Source organism: Hydra viridissima, unplaced genomic scaffold (assembly GCF_058129835.1).
Source record: "Hydra viridissima isolate aposymbiotic clone 2 unplaced genomic scaffold, HvirCarnegie_v1 scaffold_7, whole genome shotgun sequence".
In the NCBI taxonomy this organism is placed as follows: Eukaryota; Metazoa; Cnidaria; class Hydrozoa; order Anthoathecata; family Hydridae; genus Hydra; species Hydra viridissima.
This window is the reverse complement of record NW_028324306.1, coordinates 13,432,520-13,454,464: the sequence shown is the minus strand read 5'-3', so window position 1 is coordinate 13,454,464 and position 21,945 is coordinate 13,432,520. Positions and strand designations below refer to the sequence as shown.

Below are 21,945 nucleotides of genomic sequence, written 5' to 3'. Positions count from 1 at the left end.
TTTTCAATTAGTCGTATGTGGTGTTCTTTTTTGATTTACGCATATATTTATGCACTTTTTGAATATGTTATTGTGTATGTACACTGTAGCATTTAGTTTGTTTTATAATTTAAGTTTTTAAATTGAAAACTTAAATTATAAAACAAACTAAAAACGCATTGGCACTGAATGAAATCTCCACGAGATGATACAAATATATTTAATGAACGGATGGAAAGTACCTTTAGATATACTGAAGGCTGGTTGTTAACTATTGGTGACAGTAGAGACATTTCACTGTCTAGGGAGTATGAATAAGGAAAACACACCAACAAAACGTCATACTCGACCGAGGAAACGTTCCAACAAAACGTCATACTCGACCTTTCTCATCCATTGCAAGACCATTGCATGTTAAAACTTATGACTGTAAATGCTTTCAATTTATGCAATGAAAATAATTTAAAAAGGTTTAACCTGATTGCTATTTTGTCAGACAGTGCGAGCGCACAAACTTGGTTAACTGGGCGTATTACGTATTAACAGATTTTGTTACTTGTATGTAAATAAAATTCATCGGGAAATCAAATTTTGAAAAATGACCACTCATTATTCTTTATTGTCTTGCTTTTTTTCAAAACATATTGGAGGAGCTCTGTACTTGAGCAACTGATTTCCTTCAAAACGCATTGCATTTAAATTTTCTCCATCCTTTTTGTCGTATATTGTGGAAATGTAAACATCTCGCTCTGCAATCCGCTTTAAACTGACACTTCGGTCGAGTTTTTCCCCGTAATACCCGAGTCCAAAATGTTCGTGTGCACTTTGTCCGTTTGTAGTGATTGGTTCGGGAATTCCTTGAAATAATGCACCAATACCACTTCCCTCTTTCCAACCACGTTGTTTAAGATACTTGCTGCCGATACCTTTTGAATGCCTTTCAAACTTTGCAAAACAGTTCATTTTTTCACGGTTATGTTTTTCTTGTCTCTTTATTTCAGAGTATTTTATAGGACCCACGTCTTTTCCAGCTCTTCTTCGACGCTCAATGCGCATTTGTAACTGGTCACGTGCAGGTTTGTCACCAGCTCCTTTTTGTAAAAGACGTCAAATAGAAGTTTTAAAATTAAGCATATTTAAATCTATATAGAAGGAAGGTTTTAAGAACTAGAAAATTAAAAAAAAAAGACAACAGTAAAAAGTTAAGATAAAAAGTTGTTACTTAAAGAATCGGGCTAGAAATATACTGAGAATGCTCAATATTAAAACGAGTATTGACACTAGGCTAGAACTAAGAGATTCAGGCTAGAAATACACTGGGAACGGTCAATATTAAAACGGATATTGACACTAGGCTAGAACTAAGAGATTCAGGCTAGAAATACACTGGGAACGGTCAATATTAAAACGGATATTGACACTAGGCTAGAACTGAGAGATTCAGGCTAGAACTAAGAGATTCAGGCTATAACTAAAAGATTCAGGCTAGAAATATATTGAGAATACCCAATATTAAAACGAGTATTGACACTAGGCTAGAACTAAGAGATTCAGGCTAGAAATACACTGAGAATGCACAATTTTAACATTAGCTAGCAAAAAGAAAAAACAATCAAATTTTAACGCACAATTTTAACATTAGCTGGCAAAAAGGAAAAATAATCAAACTACAGCAAATTATATTTCCAAAACACAACCAAGTTAGCAATATTTTTTGTAGTTTATATAAGATGCTAGTTTCCAAACGGGCAACCAGAGTGCCGATGGCTGTAGTTGTTTTTTCTTATTTGCTATTGCTTGTTCTATTGACTAATTCTTCTTTAGACGATTTAAGGCAGTTCTTTGTATTTATTTTGCCATTGATGTAGAAGTGGCATTATCCGCAATACAGAGTCTAAATAATAAAACGGATATTGTCAATATTAAAACGGATATTGACACTAGGCTAGGAATTAGAGAATCGGGCTATAAACACGTTAAGATAAGTCAATATTAAAACGGATATTGACACTAGGTTGGAACTAAGAGATTCAGGCCAAAAAAACAGTGAGAATGGTCAATATTAAAACGAATATTGACACTAGGCTAGAAATAAGAGAATCAGGCTAGAAATACACTGAGAACGGTCAATATTAAAACGAATATTGATACTAGGCTAGAAATAAGAGAATCGGGCCAGAAATACACGTAGATAAGTCAATGTTAAAACGAATATTGACACTAGGCTAGAAATTAGAGAATCAGGCTAGAAATACACTGAGAACGGTCAATATTAAAACGAATATTGATACTAGGCTAGAAAGAAGAGAATCAGGCTAGAAATACACTGAGAACGGTCAATATTTAAACGAATATTGATACTAGGCTAGAAAGAAGAGAATCAGGCTAGAAATACACTGAGAACGGTCAATATTAAAACGAATATTGATACTAGGCTAGAACTAAGAGAATCGGGCCAGTAATACACGTAAATAAGTCAATGTTAAAACGAATATTGACACTAGGCTAGAAATAAGAGAATCAGGCTAGAAATACACTGAGAACGATCAATATTAAAACGAATATTGATACTAGGCTAGAACTAAGGGAATCGGGCCAGTAATACACGTAAATAAGTCAATGTTAAAACGAATATTGACACTAGGCTAGAAATAAGAGAATCAGGCTAGAAATACACTGAGAACGGTCAATATTAAAACGAATATTGATACTAGGCTAGAAAGAAGAGAATCAGGCTAGAAATACACTGAGAACGGTCAATATTTAAACGAATATTGATACTAGGCTAGAAAGAAGAGAATCAGGCTAGAAATACACTGAGAACGGTCAATATTAAAACGAATATTGATACTAGGCTAGAACTAAGAGAATCGGGCCAGTAATACACGTAAATAAGTCAATGTTAAAACGAATATTGACACTAGGCTAGAAATAAGAGAATCAGGCTAGAAATACACTGAGAACGATCAATATTAAAACGAATATTGATACTAGGCTAGAACTAAGGGAATCGGGCCAGTAATACACGTAAATAAGTCAATGTTAAAACGAATATTGACACTAGGCTAGAAATAAGAGAATCAGGCTAGAAATACACTGAGAACGGTCAATATTAAAACGAATATTGATACTAGGCTAGAAAGAAGAGAATCAGGCTAGAAATACACTGAGAACGGTCAATATTTAAACGAATATTGATACTAGGCTAGAAAGAAGAGAATCAGGCTAGAAATACACTGAGAACGGTCAATATTAAAACGAATATTGATACTAGGCTAGAACTAAGAGAATCGGGCCAGTAATACACGTAAATAAGTCAATGTTAAAACGAATATTGACACTAGGCTAGAAATAAGAGAATCAGGCTAGAAATACACTGAGAACAATCAATATTAAAACGAATATTGATACTAGGCTAGAACTAAGGGAATCGGGCCAGTAATACACGTAAATAAGTCAATGTTAAAACGAATATTGACACTAGGCTAGAAATAAGAGAATCAGGCTAGAAATACACTGAGAACGATCAATATTAAAACGAATATTGATACTAGGCTAGAAATAAGAGAATCGGGCCAGAAATACACGTAGATAAGTCAATGTTAAAACGAATATTGACACTAGGCTAGAAATTAGAGAATCAGGCTAGAAATACACTGAGAACGGTCAATATTAAAACGGATATGGACAATAGGCTAGAATCAAGAGAATCAGGTTAGAAATACACTGAGAATTGTCATATTGAAACGGATATTGACACTAGGCCAGAGTTTAAGGCTAGAATTACACTGAGCAAGATCTTAATCCGAATTAAAATGTCAATACTAAAACGAATATTGACACTAGGTTAAAACTATGAGAATGAGACTAGAAATACCGTTATGAGAATCTTGATGTAATCAGGGATTTTTAATTTTAAAACGGGTATTGACACATGTTTAGAACTAAGATCTTTAAGCTAGAGTTGAACTATGCAATAACTTCTTCTCAGTAGAAATGTCAATATTAAAGCAATTATTAACTTATGGCTAGAACATAGAGAATAAGGCTAGAAATACGTTATGGAGAATCTTAATTTTTATCGGAAAAATGGTGAATCTGATGTATTAGGTAATTTTGACTTAAGAAGGGCTGTTTAACGACCTTGGGCGTGTGCGGCGGTGAGCATAGAAACTTTTTCATCTACACGATTCTTTAATTTCTTCGTCTGCGTGAGTCTTTGGTTCACTCTGGACATCTGTCCGAAAACAATTTTACTAATTCCATTCTTAGGGCTCATGCTACTTCTTCCCTGAGGCGTTCACTGCTCAGTCTTGACCAAGCAACGCAAATCTATTTCCAAATAATAAGAGAGAATTGTTTGGAAGAAAAGTTTAATGGAAGAACAACTGTTCATCTTAACAAAAGATTTTTAGTGGAGGAAAAAAGAAAATGCTAGTAAAAAAATAAGGAGGAGAAATTAGAAAGTTCGTTGAAAAAGTTTAGTAGAAAAAAAAAAAGATGGATCGTTGAAGAAAAGAGAACGATCGAAGAATTGATTGAGTCGAAAAAAGAGAAATGATAGTTGAAAAGATTTAAAAGAAAGATAATTGATCATGGTAATAATTAAAGAAAAAATAAAAATGCTGATTTAAAGTTGTTTATTCCTTACAAAATGAAAGAAACAAGTATTTGAAGTTGAATTTATTTCATTCCCTGTAAAACTTATTCTTAAATTTGTTATTATTTTTTTTGTGTATGAAACTTAGGACTAAAAAAAAAACTGATCAAGTATTTTTTACTAATTTTGGTAAAAAACGAAAAATTTCTTTTGTTATTCAATTTATAGATTTTGCTTTACGCATTTTTCTAAGTATTGCTGGATAAATTTATATATTTATTGAAAAAAACACATCTTTTTTCAGAGTGACGTTGAGTAAAATGTTTTAAAAAATGGAGTAGTTTTGATGAGCAATGTTAGGTAAATCCCTTCAAAAAATAATAATGGTAGTTGCAGTAAAAAGATCTATTCAGTAAATATTGTTAGCAGTACCATACTAAGCTAATATGCCTCCTTTATTAAGACACTTGCAACTGCAAAATATACGAGAGACATTTTCTGCAAAATTATTTAGGCCATAAATTTAGAAATATGTTAACAATCAGCCTGACTTTTAAAAACAGTTCGGTGTAACCATTTAGTACATTTCCACCAATTTTAGTTTACTTCCTAAAGTTAATTGATATTTTTGACTGCTTTTTTAGCCACTTAAAGAGGGTAAATTTGCATGAAGTATGAGGTTAAAAATTGTTTTTTTCCATGGAAGAAATTTAAAAAATTCTAAAATTTGTGTCAAGAACACTCAGATTTATTTTAAGAGACCATCATGCAATCTGTTAAAAAAGCGCAAATTTTTCGTTCCAGATAAATGAACTAGATTTTAATTTAAATTGAAAAGTAACGGGGGTCGAGAGCTGGTGTGACACTAAGAAGCTTGAATTAACCGCAATAAAAAGAAAAGAGTAAAGCAATGAGGCTTTAGTTTCACTGGCAGCATTTCAACAAATAAATCAGAACTGTCCTGACTTTAAATATGGAATCAATAGGATGTGGTATTTATGTAACTTAATACTTAAAAACATTACTGCGGACAAAAACTTGCTCTAAACGACACTTACTTGCAACCTTGTGGCAAGCAAATCACCAAAGCGAAGCTGGTAGATTTAATCATCAATGCCATTCCTCCAATTCATCATCAGTTTTGTTTGCAGTTAATTGTTGATGTTGGGGTTGAGAAGTCTATGTAAAAAGATTCGATACCTGTAGACGAACAGTGAAGATTGATAAAAGTTTCAGATCTTGAAACAAAGTGATAACTCATAACTCCAAATTATTTGATTTTGATTAAGTTTTTTCAATAATGATGACTATCCTTATGAAACTATTTCAATATAGTTCAGTTTTGTTGGTGCAATGTTGATGCAATGTTGATGCAATGTTGATGAAATATTGATGCAATGTTAATGCAAATCCAAACCTTGCTTTAACCCTAAGTACACAATTTGAAACCTTCTTCATTTGATTTATTAATTGATCAACAAGCATGATTACTGCTCAATAAGTATGCTATTTTCTAGTAATAAATTTAAGTAGTGTTTATTAGTGTAACGTTTATTTATTGACATGCAGCCGTTAGTTTTATAGTTTCAGTTAAAAGTTTATTTGCTGTTTTCTAAGAGTTACTTTCAACAAAAAAAAGAATCCCTACGACAGGAAATTTCAAAAATAAAAAACAAGTCAAAAGAAAATCTTTCTTTTCTTAACCGATCATTCAAAAATGTATAAAAAAAGGTAGGTATAAAATTTTGCAACAAAACTTTCCATCAATTCACAAAAACAATTGTGGTTAAAGTCCGCAAGGGCCCTGGCATTTGTAGAAATATCCGTCACAATCCCAATCCCCAACACAGCTTTTTGAACCTTGACCTGTTTTAGCGTTTGTCCAACACCACATTTTTCCCAATAACTAAAACAAATCGCAAAAAGGACGTTAGTTAATGCAAATGCAGATTATACGAGCTGAAAACACATTTTTTTAAAAAATATATTACTCCGTATTTAGTTATTACGTCATTCCGATCGGAAATTTTAGAAAAATAACTTCAAAAATGAATTTAAAATGAATAATTTGCAACTGATCATTTTATATTTATAGCAGCTTTAGAATGAAAGGTTTTCATGTTTTTTTTTTTTGTTTTTTTTTTTTTTTGTTTTTTTTTTCTTCTTTTTTTTTTTTTCACATATAGATGCTTTTGACAAACGTCCTAGTTTATTTGAGGAAATTCTTACATCGCAATATGCCCAACATTTGGATTTGTAGCAACCATATTCTACTTTAAAACCGGTATTTTTGTCAGTACCTTTTCTTGTACATTCTGCGAAAATAACGATTGAAAGGACGAAAACAACAAACAGCAGTTGAGTCGATCTCATTTTATTTTTTATGCTAAATTAAATAGAAATAATCTGATGAGAAATATTTACCCAATGCATCAGTTTAAACAGTGCATACCCATACCTCACGAAAATAAAGATTGAGCAAAAAAACTTACGTTTGTTTCACGTGTTGCTAAAAGCCCTTCAAACTAGGCAAATGATTGCATTCATCGAAATGTCACATTTATATACCTTGATGAGAGCTGGAAAAAGAATCTTAATTAAACAGATTTCATAACAAAAATAATACTATAACCCAATTGTCTCTCAGAAAACCGGATTATAGTTTTACTTTTGTTATAAGATTTCTCTTTACTTAAAGTATTATTTCTAACAAAAAAACATTGAACGCTAGTTAAAAGTTAATTCTTTGTGTAATTGAAGGTGTGTTTCAGAATCTCTTTAAGTTTGAGCTTTTAATCTACACTAGGATTACATTTTACAGAAGCGCATTTTTTAAAAATGAATTTCTTTGTGAACTCTGTTTCAATAACAAGTATCATAAAAGACTTTAAATTAGAAAAGCTTGAAATAGATTTTTTGATTTAAAATGAACGAAAAGCTACTGGTGTGGTCGCTCTAATTTCAATCGATATTAAATTGTATTACAGCAATAATATCTGCAAAAATAAAATTTCCTTTAAACAAACAATAATCAGATGGAGCTACATGCAATCTAAAGAATACATTCAAAAAAGTCTTAATTTGTCGAGGTGATGACAAAAAGAAAGTACTATAATTTTGTTTGGAATAAAAGAAAGTCCTAATAAGTAAAAAAGAAAGTCCTAATGTTTAGTATTATATATTTCTTGAATATTAAAATGACTAATACACTAAAGACATTATTTTTCTGACAGAGATATACTAATTCTACACATAATATAAAATTAAAAATTCCTTTCCAATAATCTACGTAAAACTTTACTTAGTTTAGACTTTTTAGCTGCTTTTCCTTGTTTTTCTTTCAAATTTTCTAGCCGAATTCGCTTTCTTTCCTATTTCTCAGACGCTTTTTCACCTTTTTTTTTCTTTCTTTCTTGCTTTTTCTTAATTCTCTGTCTTTCTAATTCTTCTTTAGCTCTCTTTTTCTCCTCTAAACTAACAATATATTCGTTAGATGTAATGACTGATGAAACCTTTTTTGCTTGTTTTGGTACTTTTTTACTCTGAAATTCTTCTGGACAAACAAATATTGACTCGAAAACATTGTCATTTGCTTGCAAAGATCCTTGAACTGGTGCTAAAACTGTCTCATTAATTTCAATGTTTGATTCTGGTTGTGTTAAGTTCTCATTACTTACTGAAGTTTCCTCGAATGGCGTTTCAAGAACCATGTTCTTTTTCGAGTTTTGGGATCAACACCTTCTATTTTGTCTATTTTATTTTGCCAGAAATAAAATAAGACTTCTTGTTCTATTGCACCTGTCCAATACGTAAGATTACAATGGGCTCTAAAAGATTTTAATTGGTCATGTGTCATATTAGTTTCTTAATCATTTTTGCCCTTATTAATTGGACTTAACAGTTCGGCTATAACTGGAATTTCAGCGGATTCTTTGGGGTTCCTTTGAATTTCATTTTCTTGTACACTTAACTTTTGTAAGATTCAAATTTTCTAGTAAAAAAGGACATAAAACGCAGCATTTAAATTCATTTGGTATTAAAGTTGGATTTTCCTGTACTTTTGCAATTGCAGGGGCTCAAATGTCCTTTTTGGTAGAGCAACTCCAAGGTTTTGCATTTCCATTCTGTGACTACATCGGTCCAAATATCTTTTGCAGCATGAAAGTAAACTCTGTCCAATGGAAAGTTAGCTGCAATTTCTGGTGGAATTCGCCGTTCATATGGATACAAAATCAAAGGTGGTGCAAAGAAATTACGTGCTTTTACTGTTATCATAACTGAGAAACTTTCTTTATCACTATTTGCATTGATGTAATACAATTGTTTGTTTTTTTGCCCAATTGCATTTTTAATAGATAGACACAAATCAAAAAATGACTTCGATCAGTATCCTCAAACCCAGACAATAAATCATTTTTAACTATATACTCTGTTATTTTTTAAAACCACGCTTTAATATCTTGTTGGGAAACACAAGTGTTCTGTGTTTTGGAAGTGTCTGAGTCTTTCGAATCAAAAGTTTTGAATGTCTCTTGAAAAAATTGCGTGCCTAACGAGTGCCAATTACTTTTTGGTCAAGAATTATTTTATGTATCGGGTCCGCCAAATAACTTTTTTTTTTTGAAAATGCTATAAAAAAAACTACTGAATATTTTCTCAAATGTCTTTTTTATTTGAAAGTACAATCCTTCCGGTTAATAATGGAAAATAATTTCATTCAAATGGCTGCCTCGGCTGGCCATGCAGTAGCCTACACGATCGGTCCAATTTTTAAGCACATTATCAATTGTGTGCAGCTGTATTTCACCTATGGTTTCACGAATATTGTCCTTTAAAGCGTCAATTGTCTCTGGCTTGTCGGCGTAACACTTATCTTTGAGGGCACCCCACAAATAATAGTCCAACGGTGTCAAATCGCAGCTCCGAGGTGGCCAAACGACATCAGCTCTGCGGCTGATAATGCGATCTTCAAAAACAGGGCGCAAAACATCGAGTGTAGCTTCGGCTGTGTGGCACGTAGCGCCGTCCTGTTAAAACCAAATGTTGCCAATATCCTCCTCTTCAATTTTTGTGAACAAAAATTCCGTCAACATGGCCCGATAACGATCGTCATTGACTGTAACGGCCACTCCTTGCACATTTTCAAAGAAAAATGGCCCAATTATGCCTCTGGACCAAAATCCGCACCAAACAGTGACTCGTTTTGGGTGCATTGGCTTTTCAATGTATGCGTGCGGGTTTTCTGTGCCCCAAATGCGATAATTTTGCTTGTTTACATAACCGGCAAAGATCAAAATGAGCTTCATCTGAAAAGATGATTTTTTTGGCAAAATCGGCATCTTCTGTAAGTCGATCGCGGGCCCACTTAGCGAAGCGAAAACGCATTGGATGGTCAGTTGGCTTCAACTCCTGAACCAATTGCACTTTGTATGGCGTCATACCAAGGTCTTTATGCAAAATTCGTCTCAATGATGTCTCCGAAATGTTCAATTGTTGAGAACGACGGTGAATTGATGTTGATGGCGCTTCACGCACACTTTCTGCCACAGCAGCAATATTCTCGGGTATACGCACTGTTTTTGGCTTTTCACGCTTTGGTTTATCGATGAGGATGCCAGTTTCTTTCACTTTTTTTACAAGATAACGAACATACGGAGCTGACGGTGCTTCTCTTCTTCCAAAATCCGTACGCAATTTTCGCACACATTCTGCAACATTACCATGATTTTCAAAGTAATGTCGCAATATTTCCCAGCGTTGTTCAAGCGTATACACAACCATATTCGTTCAGCGGAAGGATAAAACTAATTATCTGTCAAATCAGACATGAGCTAAGTGTTACCATTCACAAAATAAGCACTAGTTGAAAAAAAAAAAGTTAGATGGCGGACCCGTTACTAAAAAAGTTTCTAAAAAGTTTCTTTGTGACTGGCATACCAACATCGGCCATATCAAGTGGCCAATTTTTAATTTTAACCTTTACAGTTTTAACAAAAATTGTTGGACGCCCTATTTGACTTTTTGCTCGACCTTGTGTTTGCTGTTAAAAGGGTTTTCCTAGGTATTTTATAAAATTTAGATGCTGCATATATTGTCATAGTCTTCTTTTTTTTTTTTTTTACCCAATGCTTCATCCATATCCTGTTGTGAATATGGCTTGTAAGATCTTTTTGGGCCTAAAACAAAAATTAAATTATTTTTATGAGGCAAGGAATTTCTTTTGTATACGGTAAAAAAGAGGAAAAAAGAAAGTCACATCAAATTTTTCGTAAAAAATATTAGTTTTTATGTGTAAATCGATCGTTTTAACATAGAAATTCCAAACTTACCACGTTCATGTGCCATTATTGATCAAAATAGTTTTTTAACAAGCTCTCATCAAGGTATATAAATGTGAAGTTTGAAGGACTTTTAGCAACTCGTGAAACAATTACAAGTTTTTTTGCTCAATCTTTATCTTCATGAGGTATGGGTATGCACTGCTTAGACTGATGCATCGGGTAAATATTTCTCATCAGATTATTTCTATTTAATTTAGCATAAAAAATAAAATGAGATCGACTCAACTGCTGTTTGTTGTTTTCGTCCTTTCAATCGTTATGTTCGCAGAATGTACAAGAAAAGGTATTGATCCAAATACCAGATCAAAAAACATGAAAACCTTTCATTCTAAAGCTGCTATAAATATAAAATGATCAGTTGCAAATTATTCATTTTAAATTCATTTTTGAAGTTATTTTTCTAAAATTTCCGATCGGAATGACGTAATAACTAAATACGGAGTAATACTTTTTTTAAAAAAAATGTGTTTTCAGCTCGTATAATCTGCATTTGCATTAACTAACGTCCTTTTTGCAATTTGTTTTAGTTATTGGGAAAAATGTGGTGTTGGACAAACGCTAAAACAGGTCAAGGTTCAAAAAGCTGTGTTGGAGATTGGGATTGTGACGGATATTTCTACAAATGCCAGGGCCCTTGCGGACTTTAACCATAATTGTTTTTGTGAATTGATGGAAAGATTTGTTGCTAAATTTTATACCTACCTTTTTTTATACATTTTTGAATGATCGGTTAAGAAAAGAAAGATTTTCTTTTGACTTGTTTTTTATTTTTGAAATTTCCTGTCGTAAGGATTCTTTTTTTGTCTCAATAACGCACAGGCTTAACAACAACTTTTACAAAACGATTCCTAACCGCCTTTTTTATTTGTTTATGACCTCAAAACGGTCAAAACCTCAATCTTCCATTTGTGTAAAAGTTAGCAAATAAAACGGGCAAATTAAAATCGGCAAATTAAAATCGGCGCGCAATCAGATATTTAATATTATCGATTTAACATGCAGTTCAACGACAACAAAAAACAGGAGAAAGTTAGGTAAGTTATGCGAAAATTATTTTTTTAAATTTTCATTTACAATTTGTCACCAGCAACTTTTTAGTTGCAGTAGCAATCAATTATTCTCCTGCAACTAAAAAGTTGCAGGCGACTAATTGAGTATGGAAATTAAAACTCCTAGGAGAATTAATCTTTTATTACTTTAAAATCAAATACTTAAAAGATTGAAAAATTATTTCACAAAGTCGCAGTGACTGTCATAAAAATGGCGTTTGATCTATCCCTTGTCCGATTTTCATGATTCCCAGCCTCTTTTAGATGGTTCATTACTTCTTTTTGTATTTCTGCACTGTTGGCATCATAAAGAACATTCATCATAACATTTCAGTATTTTATCAAGCTATGCTCGTATAACTTGATTAGATACATGAGGAAAATTCAGTCTATTCTTTCGCAATTTGGTAACTTCTTAGAAAATTTCCGCTATTCGCTTCTTCCTTCCTTTGATTTCTGGTCAAAGGAATGGTAGTGTCCGATAATTTGCTTTTGGATAGACATTCTGCACTATTCTTCCAGTGAATATTCTTCCAAAGGGATCATTCTTCTTCTTTTATGAGTCTTCAAATTTTACCAGGTTATTGGTCCATACATCCTTGTTCTTCTGAATGCTACTATCGCTAGGCTTGTACGTCGCCATGTGTTGCTTCTGTAATAACAATAAAATTAGATAAGCAGCTATACATACACAGTCTAAATTGTTCCAGAATGTTCTAAACTATTCCAGAATGTTCTAAATTGTTTCAAAATGTTCAAAAGCTCAAACACTTCTAATCTATACAAGTTTTAAATGATTTGCAGCAAAGCCACACGTATTAGTAGTTGCAGTTGCAAGCTTAAATAAATGACGAATCGTAATTTTAATTGCGGGGTGACCCTTTTTTACAAACCGAGAGGAATTGAACATGTTTTCAATGTTTTCTAATTAAAGTTCATCAATTTATGACACAGGAAATTATTTTTTTTTAAAAAAGTCAAAAAGTCATAATCCTAGTGAGGGTTAGAGAAGCATTAAAAAACGTCAAGATGCTATAAAAAAAAAAAAGAAGAAGAAGACACCAAGCTTCGATCTGATCAAAGATTAAATGAAAAGAACTTGCGCATAGAGGCAACTTTTTTGGCATGAACATACCACAGCAGAAGTCCTGGAAGAATTCTCCCATTTTCGACTAAATCTTTTCGTAAGATTATATAAAAAAATATTTGTTTCCCCTTTAAATTCAGTGCACTTTTTTACAATGGTTTCTTCTATTAAATTACTTTTGACGGTTATGAAAAACCATATATGAAAGTTTACCATATTGTATAAAGGTAATGTACATATAATTGTTAATATGCAGACTTATTTCTGCATTATAAAAGAATTAAGATATCATGCATGCTGCTTTTTAATTACAGCTTAACCAGATGTGATTTTGCTATATGGTGTTGATGTCACCAAATTAGAAGCAAAATTTTTAGCCTTTTATGATCCAGTGATCAAGGAAGCAGTCAAAAGATGTGCAAACACCAATCAAAACAAGTTGAAGTAGGCATTAAGTTGCATGAAATTAGTAATAATTGTAAATGGATCTTTAATACATGTACAACTAATACTGCTGTTTTTATAAATACAACTTTTTCTCAATTTATTATTTTGCATGTATTTACAATTAAAGAAATCTATTTTTATGTTTAGATTGGAAGGTAATGTTGGTTGCATTGCTGTTACTACCATTATTTTGGGGACCAAGAAGACTTGTTTTTTCTCTTCACAAATAAGAGATATGTTTAAACTGATTGAAAAAAAAATCTTGTTTTTTTGCGTAAATTACACATTTCTTAGCTTTATAGGATTGGGCCTTTGGTGGGAAGGGAAAAGTGCTAATTGTGAAGGGAAAAGTGAGTAAATGGGAAAACAGACTTTTTTAATTAGTTGTATGTGGTGTTCATTTTTGATTTACGTTTATATTTATGTACTTTTTGAATATGTTGTTGCGTATGTACACTGATGCATTTAGTTTGTATTATATTTTAAACTGGAAAATTTTTAAATTGAAAGTGCATGTTTTTGATTTAAGTTTGTTGTCATTAAACTCGTATAAACTTCTATTTGAATATTCCTAATTTTTGTTATGTTTTTTGGAATATTACAATATCACAATATCTTGATGTGGTTTTTATTTGTTTAAATAGTTTTAACTTCAGTTGCATATTTGTACAGTTTATTATGTTTTACATTGAAAAACTTTATTTGCTAAAAGTCGTTTATGTCGCTCTTTTTCTGATTGTGCTGTTTGAAAATTTGTTTTTGCGATTTGATAGTTTTTGCTCAAACGTTGCTGTATATTACTTTGGTGCTATTTTTAAACATTACCGTCGAATGAGTTTGTTTGAATCCCTGATATATAAAATACTGGATACATACATAAATAGACAGAAGTAATTGAAGCCGAGAAAATTTTACCATGATGACGCAAGTTAGGCTGAAAAATGTTGTTCAAACAGCGTATAATTTTATTAAAATGTTATGCCATGAATTAATACAATATCTTCTATATAGAAGACTAACATTGAATACAAGAGTATACATCTATATTTATGTATAATATATTTATCTATAATATAGATATATGTTTATGTACTATATATTTCAAGGTTTGGTTTTAGTTTTGAAATGGTCAATTCGTGGAGTGCTTTTGGATGTACAGTTTTTGTAAGTTTTCATAGGTCAGATAGTAGTTCATATGCAATTTAAACCTTTTATTCATTAGGATTCAGTATAATTTTACTATGTAAATTTTAAAAGACAAGCACAGTATGTATAATAAGTCTTAGCGATGCTTATTTGGATTTTCTGTAAATCCGGAAAAAAGAGCAGCATGGGTTCTTGCAACAAAGCGAAAGAATTTTGTTCCCTCTTCATCAAGTTATATTTGCTCATATCATTTTTCTAAAGATAAAATATTGCGTTTCGGAGATGGCATCAAAAATGATTCAGACAATCTACAAACTGTCAACAAGAAGTTGTCTTTTGTATTAGATGCTAAAATGATATTAAAAATGATATTAAGATGATAAAATTTATTTAAATTTAACAATACATAGTTACTTTAATTAAACTAACTTACAAAAGTAATATGCTGTATCATATTACATATTACTTTTAACTAATATTTACGAATTCGCCTAAGAACATTTTACCTCACGTCACTTTTTCAAAGAAAGATCGGCTTCATTTTTTTTATAAGGCCACATATGGCAATGCCGTATCCAATATTTTATATATCTATGATTTGAATAAAATGTGGCTGACACAGCAATTTCTTTATTCATATTGAATACAAAATTGTTTAAATTGTATTGAAGAATTTAAACATTTACATATATTTTTCAAAATAATTTTTTAGCTGTCTATCAATCAAATGACAGTAAATTCAGAAACTAATCAGCAGCGCCCAGAGCTTTCATCACATCTCCATTTGCTTGTTAATGTGAATGACGTAGGAAAGAGGTCATTTTTAAGAACTTCGAATTGAGCCTCAAATATTAGTTTCTTTCAGTATGCCTTGAAGTGAAATTTCAGCGCGTGTTTCTGTAATAGAAATATGCTCACCTGAAAGGTAACAAACCTTATCACCATACATAGACTATGATAGGATTGAAATACGTGATGTCCTGCCTTTAATGGCCGCTTTTGCGTCTGTTTATAAGAATGGCTAGTACATTTAGAGTTGATGTGATAAGCAAATGCCTCTTCACAACTCAATGCCACTACAAATTACTTCACTTGATTTTATTGTTTCCGATGATTTTAGCACTCCTCGAAGTTTATGAAAAGAAATTTATGAGAAGAAATTTATGAGAGCTAGATTTATTATGACCCAACAAACGATTTGCCACTTCAGCAGTTGTAGTCAATTCAGCGGCACTCCTCGGTTTCACTAAGTCTTCAAACTTTTCTTTAAAGTTCTTTTAGGGCCGTCGTTGAGGATGACTTCCTCCAGATGACGAGAATCAACAGGACTGATATATAGTTATTTTAAATTCTTTATATGCGCCCTTTTTTTTTCATTCAAAAAACGCCCTATCATTTTACAGAAAAAAGTTTAAAGAAAAAAATGACAAATTGTGGATCTTAAATTCTTGTTTAATGGTATTAAAACCATTATAAGGTTGCAACTAAAATTTTCCTGAAAACTGCATATGATTCATCGCTCTGGAATGTTGGTTATATTTAATACCTCAAGTTGTAACCAATGATGGATTGTTATTGTGAAAACATCACCAATAAATCGATTCTTTGAAATGGCTTTTTTTCCCACCTAGCTTGTATAAAGTGATTTACTATGCATTGCTTTTAAATAGATGTCAAAATATCGTTTGAGCTCCTTGATTTTGGTTTACGTTTTCTTGGTGCCTTTTCTTTGTGGTTCATTTTTACTTTCTGTGCTTATTTCTACAGCAACTAGCTTTTATCTAAATCCATCCTTGTTTACAACAATCAACGTCAAAACTTTTGTCTTAAAACATCTTCCGCTTGCTTTTTTGCAAGCCATGCATCTCTTTTGGATTGATTTACTAAGATCGCTAAGATTTTCGTTTAGAAATCTTTTTCACACCTAGTTCTTCTTTAAAACTATACATGGAACGTTTTACTAATTATTTACTCATACAAGCCAATATGGAATTAATTCAAACTTGTGACTTGGGCATTTAGTTTCTTTGATATTCCGACCAAACCTTTCTAGAAGAAAACTTTAATCGATCTTGTTGAAAGAATACAACATAAAGCAACAAAAACGTATTCCAGGGTCTTCAAAATTATGTTATGAAAAAAAGTTTAAAAAGACTCAATTTAACCACATCCAAGAAAAGAGAAAGAAGCGATTTAATCGACCTTTTCAATTGTGTTAATTTTTATAAGCGAGATACGAGGAAAATTTACCGACCTGAAGAACCAGCTGAAAGTGTTCGTTTTTTACACAAAAATATCAAAAATGTATTTCGGAGAACATTAGTTATTCAATTAATATTCTATATGATGGAAATTTGCAGGGTAAGAAAAAAACTCTGGGTCTTTTCCGTAATAAAATAAATGATAAAAGTGAAAATACTATTCTGGAATTCTATTGTTCACTACTCAAATTTGGAAAAGTTTTTCTAATTTAAAAAAAAAAACACTCGAAGATAAAATATCATTTTGATTGTGGTAAAATACAAACTTCCATTCGAATGAATCAAAACGTTACTCTATAAAGATTTATAAATCCAGAGTTTTAGCTAAACAGATGTTGTGACAAATGTTTTTGTTTTTTTAATGAAAATCCAATTAGAATTTTTTTTTTTTTTTTTTTTTTTTTTTTTTTTTAAAAAAAAAAATTTATTAAAATTGAATTTTTTCCTCTCTTTGTAAAATGGCAACCGGGACATGGCCACCAAGACCCTATGCTATTTTTAAAAATGAACAAATAAAAAATATATATATATAATTATTGAAATAATGACTGTAAATTATAATCATTTCCGAATGTTAATCAAAAAAAGATAACAACAAGGACACCTTTAATCCTTTCAATTACTTAATTTTCTAATAACACGCGTTTTAAACGCTTTACGGTTCAGCGAGTGTAAATTTAAATTGATAAAGAAGCTACTGAAGGTGATCAGAACAAGAAGCCTTAAGTTAATAAAAATCCAATTAGAATTTCAACCAGGGCTGTGGAGTCGGTAAGCTGCTGTTCCGACTCCGACTCCGACTCCTTGATTTTATCATGGACCGAATCCGACTCCCGACTCCGACTCCTTCATAAGTAACCAATTTGTAATAACAAATAGTTGTTTGTTTTGCTACAGTTATTTGTTTGTAACAACAAATAACTGTAGTAAAATGTTAACATTGGCTATTTCATCACTATGATACAAATAATCCAACCACTTAGTGCTTTAAACAATATTTATAAGAAAACATTTTCTGAACAAACAAATTTTCTGAAGTCTTGTTATGCAATAAACTCTTATGCAGTCGCTAATAACATTATGAATTTGTCAAAATCATGTTTGAAATATTGTCAGTTGGACAATATTTCAAACATGAAAGAACTTGTTCTTCTTTAAGTTTATACTCTTTAAGAATCTTTTCTACTAAGACCTGGAGAAATTCGCTGGTGTGATTAGTTTTGGCGTCTTTTACTGCCAATGTCTTGGTAACTGCTTCATTTTTTTCAAAAAAGAATTAAACATTGATTGCAAAATAGTTCACTCTGTTAAGAAACACAAAGCGTCTCTTGAGAGATTCATTAAGTTCTTCTTTTTGTTTAACAGCTTTTTCAATCACTAACTTTCTAATACTCTCTCTCTCCAGAGAAACAAAGTTAATTGAATACTTGCAGTCTTTCTGTTTGTGGAGCAACTCTTTGGTGCTTGGTGGTGGCACGCCTAGCTTCCTACTAATAATATGTAGCACAGTGCCAGACAATTTAAGTCGGGAGTTAGTGGATCATGAAGTTATATAGTTTAAGGGAAGGTAGAGGAGAGCGCAAGGGAGGTGATATATGATTCTCAGTGATAAGCAGCAAAATACCCTATTGCTTATCACTGTTTTAAAGGCCTAAAAATAACATGTCAAACTCCTTGTCCTCCAGTTGTTGCAAACTACAATTCCCATTGTGTCTGGATATCCTACATCTTTCAGACCATCCTGGAACCTGTAGTTTTGTAACATCTATAAAATCCTTATGAAAATTATGAAACTTTGAAAGATTTTTTTTAAACCGGAGTCGGAGTCGGTACAATTCTTCCGACTCCAACTCCGACTCCGACTCCAGCCAAAATGAGCTCCGACTCCGACTCCGACTCCACAGCCAAGACTCCACAGTAAAGAACAGCATTGAATGCTATAAAAAAAATAAGAGTTTTTTGAATAGTGTAACTTATTGAACAGTTTGTGAATAATATAACCGGCTAAATATTGCAAACTTTTCATTTCTGCATCCTTTATACTCATGGTTGATTTCTTGCATTTCTCACCATTGAATTTGTTTTTATCGGTAAGGTAGTTTAAAATAATCTTTAAAATCTTTTTAATTTTTATAAAAGATATCATTTGCTACGTCTTGCAATAGAGTATTGGAAAAAGTATGTCCTTCAAAATGTTTAGGCAGGTTTTAGGCAGATTATCCGACAGGAGTTCAAAAAATGTTGCGTAATAATTCTCAGGGTCACCCTTAAACTTTTTAAAAAGACTCTTCAACTTTCGCTATGCAGTTTTTTTGTTTATTTGCGTAACTGTGCCCTTTCGGAAGAATGAGAACCAGTAATTTCTTGAACAATAACATAAACAAAGGGTTTTTGTTTGTTTCCAGATTATATATTCTTGTGACTATGATTACACACATTACATACATTACATACATTACATACATACATTACATACATTTCATACATTACATACATTACATACATTACATACATTACATACATTACATACATTTCATACATTACATACATTACATACATTACATACATTACATACATTACATACATTTCATACATTACATACATTACATACATTACATACATTACATACATTACATACATACATACATACATACATACATACATACATACATACATACATACATACATACATACATACATACATACATACATACATACATACATACATACATACATACATACATACATACATACATACATACATACATACATACATACATACATACATACATACATACATACATACATACATACATACATACATACATACATACATACATACATACATACATACATACATACATACATATATACATACAAGCTGAAAATCCCGTTATTTATGCAAAAAAAAAACAGATTGCAGTTTAAAAAAATTTACTTGCGTAGGAAAAATCTTGTTTTTTTGCGTAAATTACGCATTTCTCAGCTTTATAGGATTGGGCATTTGGTGGGAAGGGAAAAGTGCTAAATGTAAAGGAGAGTGAGTAAATTGGAAAACAGACTTTTTCAATTAGTCGTATGTGGTGTTCTTTTTTGATTTACGCATATATTTATGCACTTTTTGAATATGTTATTGTGTATGTACACTGTAGCATTTAGTTTGTTTTATAATTTAAGTTTTTAAATTGAAAACTTAAATTATAAAACAAACTAAAAACGCATTGGCACTGAATGAAATCTCCACGAGATGATACAAATATATTTAATGAACGGATGGAAAGTACCTTTAGATATACTGAAGGCTGGTTGTTAACTATTGGTGACAGTAGAGACATTTCACTGTCTAGGGAGTATGAATAAGGAAAACACACCAACAAAACGTCATACTCGACCGAGGAAACGTTCCAACAAAACGTCATACTCGACCTTTCTCATCCATTGCAAGACCATTGCATGTTAAAACTTATGACTGTAAATGCTTTCAATTTATGCAATGAAAATAATTTAAAAAGGTTTAACCTGATTGCTATTTTGTCAGACAGTGCGAGCGCACAAACTTGGTTAACTGGGCGTATTACGTATTAACAGATTTTGTTACTTGTATGTAAATAAAATTCATCGGGAAATCAAATTTTGAAAAATGACCACTCATTATTCTTTATTGTCTTGCTTTTTTTCAAAACATATTGGAGGAGCTCTGTACTTGAGCAACTGATTTCCTTCAAAACGCATTGCATTTAAATTTTCTCCATCCTTTTTGTCGTATATTGTGGAAATGTAAACATCTCGCTCTGCAATCCGCTTTAAACTGACACTTCGGTCGAGTTTTTCCCCGTAATACCCGAGTCCAAAATGTTCGTGTGCACTTTGTCCGTTTGTAGTGATTGGTTCGGGAATTCCTTGAAATAATGCACCAATACCACTTCCCTCTTTCCAACCACGTTGTTTAAGATACTTGCTGCCGATACCTTTTGAATGCCTTTCAAACTTTGCAAAACAGTTCATTTTTTCACGGTTATGTTTTTCTTGTCTCTTTATTTCAGAGTATTTTATAGGACCCACGTCTTTTCCAGCTCTTCTTCGACGCTCAATGCGCATTTGTAACTGGTCACGTGCAGGTTTGTCACCAGCTCCTTTTTGTAAAAGACGTCAAATAGAAGTTTTAAAATTAAGCATATTTAAATCTATATAGAAGGAAGGTTTTAAGAACTAGAAAATTAAAAAAAAAAGACAACAGTAAAAAGTTAAGATAAAAAGTTGTTACTTAAAGAATCGGGCTAGAAATATACTGAGAATGCTCAATATTAAAACGAGTATTGACACTAGGCTAGAACTAAGAGATTCAGGCTAGAAATACACTGGGAACGGTCAATATTAAAACGGATATTGACACTAGGCTAGAACTAAGAGATTCAGGCTAGAAATACACTGGGAACGGTCAATATTAAAACGGATATTGACACTAGGCTAGAACTGAGAGATTCAGGCTAGAACTAAGAGATTCAGGCTATAACTAAAAGATTCAGGCTAGAAATATATTGAGAATACCCAATATTAAAACGAGTATTGACACTAGGCTAGAACTAAGAGATTCAGGCTAGAAATACACTGAGAATGCACAATTTTAACATTAGCTAGCAAAAAGAAAAAACAATCAAATTTTAACGCACAATTTTAACATTAGCTGGCAAAAAGGAAAAATAATCAAACTACAGCAAATTATATTTCCAAAACACAACCAAGTTAGCAATATTTTTTGTAGTTTATATAAGATGCTAGTTTCCAAACGGGCAACCAGAGTGCCGATGGCTGTAGTTGTTTTTTCTTATTTGCTATTGCTTGTTCTATTGACTAATTCTTCTTTAGACGATTTAAGGCAGTTCTTTGTATTTATTTTGCCATTGATGTAGAAGTGGCATTATCCGCAATACAGAGTCTAAATAATAAAACGGATATTGTCAATATTAAAACGGATATTGACACTAGGCTAGGAATTAGAGAATCGGGCTATAAACACGTTAAGATAAGTCAATAT

At 31.9% G+C, this 21,945-nt stretch overlaps 2 protein-coding genes, 2 long non-coding RNA genes and 1 pseudogene across 5 annotated transcripts; 1 reads left to right on the top strand and 4 right to left on the bottom strand.

Moving 5' to 3' along the window:
* Positions 1-588: 588 nt before the first annotated feature.
* On the bottom strand, positions 589-1,035 carry LOC149886208 (G patch domain-containing protein 3-like). The gene has a single exon (XM_090094340.1). The coding sequence runs from the start codon at positions 1,033-1,035 to the stop codon at positions 589-591; it is 447 nt and encodes a 148-aa protein (XP_089950466.1).
* A 5,221-nt stretch (positions 1,036-6,256) lies between these two features.
* On the bottom strand, positions 6,257-7,212 carry LOC149886207 (uncharacterized). Of its 2 annotated transcripts, none has more exons than XR_016454433.1 (3): positions 7,072-7,212; positions 6,809-6,965; positions 6,257-6,485 (listed from the first exon to the last, which is right to left on the bottom strand). It is a non-coding gene; the product is annotated as an uncharacterized LOC149886207 (long non-coding RNA). The 2 variants fall into 2 exon arrangements; XR_016454434.1 differs by having other exon boundaries at positions 6,809-6,985; positions 7,072-7,149.
* Positions 7,213-7,950: 738 nt separating this feature from the next.
* Positions 7,951-8,696, bottom strand: LOC149886206 (uncharacterized; annotated as a pseudogene).
* A 2,407-nt stretch (positions 8,697-11,103) lies between these two features.
* On the top strand, positions 11,104-11,676 carry LOC149886205 (uncharacterized). The gene is made up of 2 exons (XR_016454519.1): positions 11,104-11,203; positions 11,448-11,676. It is a non-coding gene; the product is annotated as an uncharacterized LOC149886205 (long non-coding RNA).
* An 8,885-nt stretch (positions 11,677-20,561) lies between these two features.
* Positions 20,562-21,008, bottom strand: LOC149886204 (G patch domain-containing protein 3-like). Its single transcript, XM_090094339.1, has one exon. The coding sequence runs from the start codon at positions 21,006-21,008 to the stop codon at positions 20,562-20,564; it is 447 nt and encodes a 148-aa protein (XP_089950465.1).
* Positions 21,009-21,945: the final 937 nt, after the last annotated feature.

Coding starts and splice junctions, on each gene's coding strand:
- LOC149886208 (XM_090094340.1), bottom strand. CDS start 1,035: ATGCGCATTGAGCGTCGAAGAAGAGCTGGAAAAGACGTGGGTCCTATA.
- LOC149886204 (XM_090094339.1), bottom strand. CDS start 21,008: ATGCGCATTGAGCGTCGAAGAAGAGCTGGAAAAGACGTGGGTCCTATA.